At 43.0% G+C, this 9,774-nt stretch overlaps 1 protein-coding gene across 2 annotated transcripts in view; it reads right to left on the bottom strand.

Moving 5' to 3' along the window:
* Positions 1-1,355: 1,355 nt before the first annotated feature.
* Positions 1,356-9,774, bottom strand: part of LOC141224335 (uncharacterized) — a 31,987-nt gene continuing 23,568 nt past the window's right edge. For both annotated transcript variants that reach the window (XM_073666919.1, XM_073666918.1), the window contains exon 7: positions 1,356-9,173. In XM_073666919.1, coding sequence (XP_073523020.1) covers positions 8,239-9,173 — 935 coding nt within the window. In that variant the 3' untranslated portion in view covers positions 1,356-8,238. The remainder of the gene's footprint in view (positions 9,174-9,774) is intronic.

Genomic DNA, 9,774 nt, shown 5'->3' with positions numbered 1-9,774 from the left:
CTCATTTAGGTCAATCGAGTAGAGTGCATCTTTCGGATGTTCAAAGAAAAAGGTCTCTCCCAGAGTCGCCACAATCTGCGTTTTACATCTAGAAACTGCGCTCTGCGTTTTGTAACTTCAATGGAGTAATCCGGAGAAAATGAAATTCTTTTGCCATTGATGGAAATGCCTGCTTTATCACGGGAAGCTTTAAGGATGGTGTCCCTGTCTTTATAATGCAGCAGCTTCATTAAAACTGGACGTGGAGGGGCCCTTGGTGGCAGTGGCCAGGATGGCACTCTATGCGCCCTCTCAACAGCAAAGAGACAAGCAGTCAGTCCCAAACAGAGAGTCCAGCGATTTCTCAAAATACTCAGTAGGGTTATTGCCCTGAGTTTTTTCAGGGACACCAACCACTCTTATGTTAGTTTAACATCTGTCTTAGATAATAAGGCCAAAATCTGTTGATCATGTCTATGAGTGTACCGGATAATTTGAGGTTGTTTATCCTCCAGATCACCAATTCTGCTGCTGTGGTGCAGTCATTAACTTTTTGTAGCCTTTGCCTCATATAGGTAAATTCCTCTTTGATCTCCCCCATCTGGCTGCTGAGTGAAGATAGCGCAGATCGATACTGTGTTACAGCCATAAATACATCCTTTATCATAGGCTCAGTTATGTGCTGATCTGTGTCCTGATGGAGAGTAGCGAGTTCTGACTGAGGCTGCAGGGCACAGGAACTTTCAGAGTCATTTTCAGCAGTATTATAAAATTCCTCTGAGCGCGCAGAGAAGCGGTTAGATTCCTCAGTAATTTGTATATGTGCCTCATTGCCGGTCTAGGCTTCCGAGCCTGGAACTCGAGCAAAGCCAGCCTAAGTGCTGTGCCTGCAGCCACCGACTTTTCCACTCTTGTACCTGCTGAAGAAGCGCCAGCACCATCTTGGATGACTCCATCCGTTACTTATCCCCGGAGTTCTTCTGCCGCACATCCGCTCACATGTCCGGCCAGGCCATGCCCCTGAGCCACAGGGAAATTAAACCCCTTTTGGATGCAAATCATAGACTTTTAAGGGAAAATTGAAGGGTAAATAGAGAATCTTGTGATTAAAAAAAAATACAACTTCTATTTTATATGTATGGGAAGCCATGAAGGCCGACCTTAGAGGAATATTTCCAAAATAAATCTCAGCAGCTAAATCCCATACTAAGCAGCAGGAGCAATTGGTGTTTCAGGAGTTGGGAGATGCAGAGAATGCGATAATTAGAGATCCAATGCCGGCTGTACAAAACAGGCTGAAAGCAGCTCCGGACCTGCTGAATCAGGTAACATTGCAGATGCAGGAAGGAAGAAGCAGTTTCTAAAGCTTCCGGTCCTTTCCTTAGACTCTCAGAATTTATTAGATGAATCATTTGATATACAAGATCTAGAATGGGCACTGAGCTCAATGTCCAACGATAAAGCACTGGGAACAGATGGTCTTCCAGTGGAAATATATAAGAGATATAAGGAAGTATTACTACCACTGCTATTCGAGATATACAATTCATGTTTTGAGGGGATCATTGTCCATGTCCATGCAGAAAGCCATAATTATGGTATGACCTAAACAAGGCTGTTCTTTTTTACAGTAGCGACCAAAATGATTAAGGCCAACTAATAGGCCGAAACGTCTTGTATTGTCGCCATCCACGATTGGTTTGATACTTTTATTTCTTAATTTCTTATGTTAATAATGAATTTTTGCATCTTCACCTCCCTGTGTGCGATGAATCATATTTGAACTATTGCAGCCCATGCCCATTACATCTGCACCTCAGCTGTGACAGAGTGCTCGCCAATCATATCCTCTCTATTATTCCATCCATAGACCATACTAAGAACTAAGGGGCACTTATTACAGGTGGAAGAATGGCCATTTCGGCAAACAGGAAAGGGTTCTTTACAGTTAGAGCAGTCAGACTGTGGAACACTCTACCATAAGAGGTAGTAATGGTAAACACTACCAAATTAAAAAAAAAGAACTGGATGACTTCCTCAGTACATATAACATTGTGGGTTATAGATAATTTAGAGACAAAAATTTATAATTGGTGGAAAAAGGGTGAACTTGATGGACCTAGGTTTTTTTTCAACCCAAGTAACATCCCCATGTTTCTATATGGCGACCTCCACCCCAGGACATTCAGAACTTATCTTAGAAAACTCACCAAAATGGGGATGAAAACCATAACAACATAAAAACCTTCCCTGGATCCATCTTAAACCCATCAGCCGATAAAATGAAACCCATGAATGAAATTTCCTGAACAGAAAAAACACATTTCTCAAGTTTAGCAAAAATTTTAGGAAAAATATATATCACTGTATCGTGTTAGCCAGTAGATAGAAAAATATTAAGATTTGAGAGTCCTCAGTGGTTGATACCTTTTAATGGCTAACTGAAAAGATGGTAACAAATTGCAAGCTTTCAAGACTACTCAGGTATCTTCATCAGGCATACTATAACACAATTTGAATAGCCACATAGTCATACACAGCAGGGCACAGGAATAATGCAATAGATAAGACGCGTGACATGAAGCAGAACTATCAGTATTGGAGAGGGAGAAGCAGTTGTGGCCGTAAATATTGGCACAGTTCATAGATAAGGAGTGTGAAAGTTTAATTGTCCTGTGATTGTGGTCTGGTCCATGATTGTGATGGTCCCAAAATGTTCTGAGGAGCACATTCCTTAGTTGATGTAGAAAGACATAAATCCATGCGATATACATACATTTATTGCTGCTCTGAGTATGTGTCACGCCAGATGTGGGAAAGACTAAGTGAACACAGAGGGAAGAGGGAAACGGAGCCCAGACACTAGGGAAAGTGGAGACCTCCTAGTCTGGTCTAGGGTCACCCTGTCTCAACTACCGTCACAATATTGGCTCCTCGCCAATCGCCGCATGCGTGCCTCACCCTGGCTTTCCCTGGCGTATGGCAAAGGCTAGGGAAGGGAGGAGATGAGCACTAGTCGATCTCACTAAACTCTATAGAAAACAAGGATAGACAAACATGGGGGAGATTGCTTAGCTTTAGACGAACTCCAGACAAATGGGCACTCGGCCTCAAGCACCAGAGATGACGCAGTACTGCTCTTGCTAAGCCTTCACAAGTAGAAATGAATATAGCCGGCACCTCCCTCTCAGACACACCAGATATTTATACACCCAGGCCAGAAAGCTAATTAGCCAGAGGGAGGTAGCCGCTAGGTCCTAGAGACAGCCTCTCCTCTAAGAAGATGTCTGTAAGGCCAAACAGAGATCTCCTGCAACCAACTGCAGGGCGACTGTCTGTCACTTCTGATACACCCGTGACAGTACCCCCCTTGTACTAGTAGCCTATGAACACTCCGGACCGGGTATCTCAGGAAAAGAGGTGTGGAATGAGCGAACCAATCTCATCTATGACCACCGAAGTAAATGTTTTGGCATTTACAAGTGCAGGCAATGCAACAAAGTGAATCATTATGCTAAACCTATCTACCACTACCAAAAACACCATTTTGCCTGCAGAAACTGGTAGGTCAGTAATAAAATCCATGGACAAATGTGTCCATGGCCTACTAGGATAGGTAGCGGAGGAAGAGTACTGGACGGACGGGTATGCGAAACCTTGGAACACGCACAAATACTACAAGTATCTACGTGTTCAAACACATCCCGATTCAACCCCGGCCACCAAAAACGAAGAGTGAGGAGGTCCACGGTTGCCTTACCACCTGGATGCCCAGCAAGCAAAGAGTTATGATGTTCCTTAATTACTTTGCGGCGCAGATCAGATGGTACAAATAACTTCTCTGAAGGGCAGGAGGCAGCGGCGTCCCCCTTTGCCTCCAACACCTCACCCTCCAGTTCAGGATAAAGTGCCGAAATGACTACCCCTTTTGGTAATATCAGGGCAGGGTTCTCATGGTCACCACCACCAGGGAAGCTCCTAGACAAAGCATCAGCCTTGACATTTTTGACAAAAAGTGACAACAAAATTGAACCTAGTAAAAAACAGGGACCAACCAATGTCGCCATTCCTCGAATGCTAATTTTATTGTCTAAAGTTCCCTATTACCCACGTCGTAACTTTTCTCAGCCAAAGACAATTTTTTAGAAAAGAAGGCGCATGGACACCAGTTACCAGGGGACAAACCCTGAGACAACACAGCTCCAACCCCGACATCCGACGCATCAACCTCCACACAGCTCCCACAACCTGGCTGAACAAATCAGGAATCAGAGGAAGATGGTATGGATCACGGATGGTAATTTGATTTAATTCCTGAAAATTAAAAAACAGGGACGTAGACCGCCATCTTTTTTCTTCACAAAGAACCCTGCCACCACAGGCGAAGATGAGGGTCTGATAAGTCCCTTCTCCAGACTTTCCGTAATGAATTCCTTCATGGCTTGTCTCTCAGGGCCAGAAAGATTATAGAGACTGGACTTCGGTAGTTTAGCTTCCGGGGTCAGGTTAATAGGACAGTCATAAGCAAGATGAGGAGGCAAATCCTGAAACTCAGAAAAAACGTCCTCAAAACCAGACAGAAAAGCAGGTTATATTTCCGTAGAGACAGTAGCAAGGGAAATATCTAAACAGTTCTCATGGCAGTAATCTCCCCATTCAATAATCTCTCTGGTTTGCCAATCCACCAACGGGTTTAACAAGCCAAGAGATACCCAAGAGAAATCGGTGTGGGAAGATAATCCTGTGCTATGTCCTGGACAATTTCACAATGAACTGACCCCACCCTCAGTTTTACATTATGTACAATCTGAGTAAATGCTTTCTGTGCAAGTGGCGCCGAGTCAATTGCGGAAACGGAATAGATTTATCTAAAGTACAGTAAGCAAGACCATGAGTTTTCACAAACTCAGCATCCACCATGCTGACTCCGGCTCCACTGTCAACAAACACAGAAATTTTCTCGGCTTTGCTCTCTAGCACCACCTCTGCTGTCAGGACAAAGCGGGAACTGCAGTTTGACCATAAATGCACCCTTTGTTTATCCAACTCCAGACTACCAAGAGTTAATCGAGTCTCCTTTTGTTTAGGAATTGAAGGACAGGTCCCGACAAAATGTCTTTGTCCCACACAAAAAAAAACATATGCCTTTTTGCTTGCGAATCTGCGGGGAGATGTATGATGCAGAGACACCCCCTAACTGCATGGGTTCCTCCACTTCCCCCAGTACTGGATCACCCCCAGACCGATCCCCAAGGAGGTACACAACCCCAACAAGACCCCAGAGAAGGTGGTCTCACCCGTCTATCCCGAAGGCGTCTTTCAAGAAGTAAAGACAAAGACATGGCAGCCTCCAAGGACTGAGGGGTTTCATATACTGCCAAGGCATCTTTCAACCTTTCAGTAAGCCCCTCACAAAATTGACTTTTAAGGGCTGAGTCATTCCATTTGGAATCCATCGCTCATCTACGGAATTCTGAACTGTACGTCTCCACTGACTGATTCCCCTGCTGAATGCGACATTCCCTAGACTCAGGGTCATCATAGATAAGGGCCAGAGCCCCGAAAAAACCCTCCACAGACAGGAGACAAAAAGTCCTGCGAAAAAGAAAACGCTCAGGAATGAGGATCGCCCAGCAGTAGAGAGATCACAATTCCAACCTGTTGTTCCTCATTTCCGGAGGAATAGGGACGAAGTTTAAAATACAGTTTGCAGGCCCCCTTGAATACAAAAAACTTGTCCCTACCTCCAGAAAACCTGTTAGGGAGGGCAACCTTGGGTTCAGGCTGGACAAGCCTACCATTGGCAACTTGTAACCGCTGATGCTGCTGCTGTACCTCACCGCGGAGGTCATTCACTTCCATAAACAGCCTGAGTAGCTGCTCTGCAACTGACCCCATACCAAGGGAGAAAAGAAAAAAAAAAAAGTGCACATTCAAAAACACAGAAAAAAACAAAAAAGCAAAATATCAGTTTTCTGTCTTTTTTTTTCTTTGCAAAACGTGCTCGGCCATCTATAATGTCACACCAGGTGTGGGAAAGACTAAGTGAATACAGAGGGAAGAGGGAAAGGGAGCCCAGAAACTAGGGAAAGGGGGAAGTGGAGACCTCCTAGTCTGGTCTAGTGTCAACTTGTCTCAACTACCGTCCCTATATTGGCTCCTCGCCAATCGCCGCACGCGTGCCTCACTCTGGCTTTCGCTGGCATATGGCTAAGGATAGGGAAGGGAGGAGATGAGCACTAGTCGATCTCACTAAACTCTATAGACAACAAGGGTAGACAAACAGGGGGAGATTTCTTAGCTTTAGACCAGTGTTTCACAAACTCCACCTCATGGTCCCCACAGGTCACGTTTTCAGGATTTCCTTAGTGTTACACAGGTGATGGAAGTATCATCAAGGCATCAGGAATTCTCTCATCTGTGCAACACTATGGAAATCCTGAAAACTTGTGGGGGCCGTGAAGACTGGAGTTTGGGAAACACTGCTTTAGACGAACTCCAGATAAATGCGCACTAGGCCTCAAGCTCCAGAGAGGACGCAGTACTGCTCTTGCTGAGCCTTCACAAGTAGAAATGGATATAGCCGGCACCTCCCTCTTAGACACACCAGTTATTTATACACCCAGGCCAGAGTGCTAATTAGCCAGAGGGAGGTAGGCGCTGGGTCTTAGAGACAGCCTCTCCTCTAAGAAGGGGTCTGTAATGCCAAACATAGAGATCTCCTGCAACCAACTGCAGGGCGACTATCTGTCACCTCTGATACACCCGTAACAGTAGGTCAAAGATTGTCATAAGATTGTACTCCCAAATTTTTTTTCTCTCTCTGAGATTTGAAGTTACATTTTAGTACAAATAATTTCATGTCCACGATGCTGTGATCAGGGATAAAAAATGTTTGGCCACAGGTAGATCTATTCTTTTTTCTTTTATTGGGTGGCGATGAGAATTCATCCTTGTTCTAAGTTTTTGCCCTGTCTTCCCTACACACAAAAACCCAGCTGAACATTTGGTACATATAATTAAGTACACTATATTAGATGTAATGCAGCTGAAAGTACCTGGGATCTTTTGGTCCTGATGCGGGTTGGGAATCTTTATCTCGTCAGTGGTCATTATAAATAGACATGTTTTACATTTTTTCTGGCTGCAGGGAAAAGTTCCTGTAGCTGTTGGAGAGGACTGCCTAAATCACAGAAGAGAGGGGTCTGGAAATATAGATTGTAATCGGGCATCTTTTTGTAATAATGGTTGTAATTTCCATGAAGCTCCCATTAGCACCTCCAGATTTGGATTTTAGGTGACTACGAGAGGCACCCGGTCGCTTTCTTGTTTAGTTTTGAAATGTAGATGATTCCTTGATATTCTGGTGGCTCTTGCAATCTGGTTTTCAATTGTTGTTTGGTGGTAGCCCTGGTTCAAAAAGGTGTTTCTGAGGCCACCAAGGTGTTTGCCTCTGTCCATAGGGTTGGAACATATCCAACATTATCGGATGGCCTGGCTGTAGCCAATAGAGGTTATGTGTTTTATATGGAAACTGACCCATTTAGGGGATGTTGGACGGTCAATTGGCTTCTGGTACATGGACGTCTCTATTTCATTGTTCTGTAACTTAATGATGGTGTCCAAAAAGTTAATTTCAGTACAGAAGTAGTTGAGTGTTAAGTTGATGGTGGGATGAAATTGATTAAAGTGTTCAAGCAACTTCTTTAGATGTTGCTCAGAATATGTCCAGATGATTAAACTATTGTCAATGTAACGGTAGTAGGCCAGAGGCCTGATGTAACCTGAGGACAAAAAGTCACATTCAAGCTTGGTCATGAGAATTTGCATACTGTTAAGCCATTATACTTCCTATTTCTGTACCAGTCTCCTGTAGATATATGTGGTTATCAAATTCAAAGTAATTGTGGGTGAGGATGAATTTTGTAAGTTTCACCAAAAAGGTGAAACTATCCTCTCCGTCTGTTTGTTTTCCCTTCCAGCAGCTTTTCCTTCTTCCACAGTTAGATTTCTGGGAGGTTATACTTGTTCCTTTTATTTTTGATTCTCCTTAGCTTGACTTCTTTGCCCTATATGAATGTGTTTTAGTTTCTCACCCACAGTTTTTGTATCTTACTTCACACTTTCCTTTCCACTTGTTGACAGTGTGTTGCGGCCTCCCCTCTGGTTCCTCAGGAGGTACAAGAAAACCCTCAATGGCTTACTACGAAGTTAGATCTGAGGTGGTGTTTTAAGTTGTGCAGCTAGGGTCTTTTTAGTCTATACAGAGACCAGTTGGGTGTAGTTGCGGCATTTTCCCGTGTGGGTTCTCCGGTGGCTATAAAGATTGGCTTTCTGGTTAAAACATTTTCCACATTCTGAACATGAAAATGGCTTCTCCCCTGTGTGAGTTCTCTGATGTTTGACAAGATTTGATTTCTTTGCAAAACGTTTCCCACATTCTGAACATGAAAATGGCTTCTCCCCTGTGTGAGCTCTCTGATGTGATTTACTTGCAAAACATTTCCCACATTCTGAACATGAAAATGGTTTCTCCCCTGTGTGAGTTCTCTGATGTTTGTTCAGATCTGATTTCCCTGTAAAACATTTTCCACATTCTGAACAGGAAAAAGGCTTCTCCCCTGTGTGGGTTCTCTGATGTACGATAATATTTGATTTCCTTGTAAAACATTTTCCACATTCTGAACAGGAATAAGGCTTCTCCCCTGTGTGAGTTCTCCGATGTCTGATAAAACTTGATTTCTCTGTAAAGCATTTTCCACATTCTAAACATGAAAATGGTTTCTCCCCCGTGAGACTTCTCTGGTGACTATCAAGATCTGATTTCTGGTTAAAACATTTCCCCTGCTTGAAACAAAAAAATCTATTCTCTGCTGTGTACGTTTTTTGATGTTTAAGAAAAGACGTTTTGAGAAGACTATTTCCATATTCTGAACGTGAAAATGGTTTTGTTGCTTTAGGAGCAGTTTGTTTTTTAATGCCTCTTTTGTGACAATGATTTTCCTTAGTAGTCGGTAATGAATCAGAAGACAGGACCTGTTTTAAAGAATCAGATGACAAATCTTTGCTGTGAAGGGATGATGGTATATCTGGAGTAATTGCATTCACTTCAATTGTATTTTGTGTTATCTCACGATCATCTGATTTAAAAATTGAAGATGTCAGCTGTCCCTCTGATCTCCTGGTACAGTCATCTGCAAAGAATAAAACAAATTATTTTTGAATAAAATATCCTTGAATTTTATATTTTTGAACATTTCTACTTAAAGTGTCTGTAGAAATGGCAAGTTATGTAAAACATTGAATGATTTACCAAGACAATGACAGTTCACAGCCTAATATAAAACCTCATAGGATTAACCAGTAGAGCGTGGTGTTCAACTGTTTGTTCATTCCGGATCCCAAATATGGAATCCAAACTCCCCAAACAATGTTATGTAGGTGAAAATAATACCAATAAAAACTTCAACTCATCTTAAAATAAACAAGTCCCCACTCAGGTCCATCATCTGTCAGTGGAAAAACAGAAGTTTCCACATTATTAGTGGCTCAAAGGCTCTTGAGAATCAACATGGCTTCCATAAACCAATCCAGCAATATCCGCTCTCCCAAAGTCAGATCGCCCCCCTCGCTTCTGAGCCTTGCAGTGTGCCCAAACCACATTTATCACCCATGTATTTGGCATTACTATAGTGAGAAGAACCCACTTAATTTATGGTGTGTGTCCCCTGGAGCACAATCTGGGCACTATGTGTTGGGCAATAAAATAGTATATTTGCAATTTTCACGCTCCAA

The sequence above is a fragment of the Phyllobates terribilis genome, unplaced genomic scaffold (assembly GCF_046119375.1).
Source record: "Phyllobates terribilis strain yellow unplaced genomic scaffold, ASM4611937v1 Scaffold_391__1_contigs__length_1789467, whole genome shotgun sequence".
NCBI lineage: Eukaryota > Metazoa > Chordata > Amphibia > Anura > Dendrobatidae > Phyllobates > Phyllobates terribilis.
The sequence above is the reverse complement of the archived record's forward strand: the minus strand, read 5'-3'. Positions and strand labels throughout refer to the sequence as shown.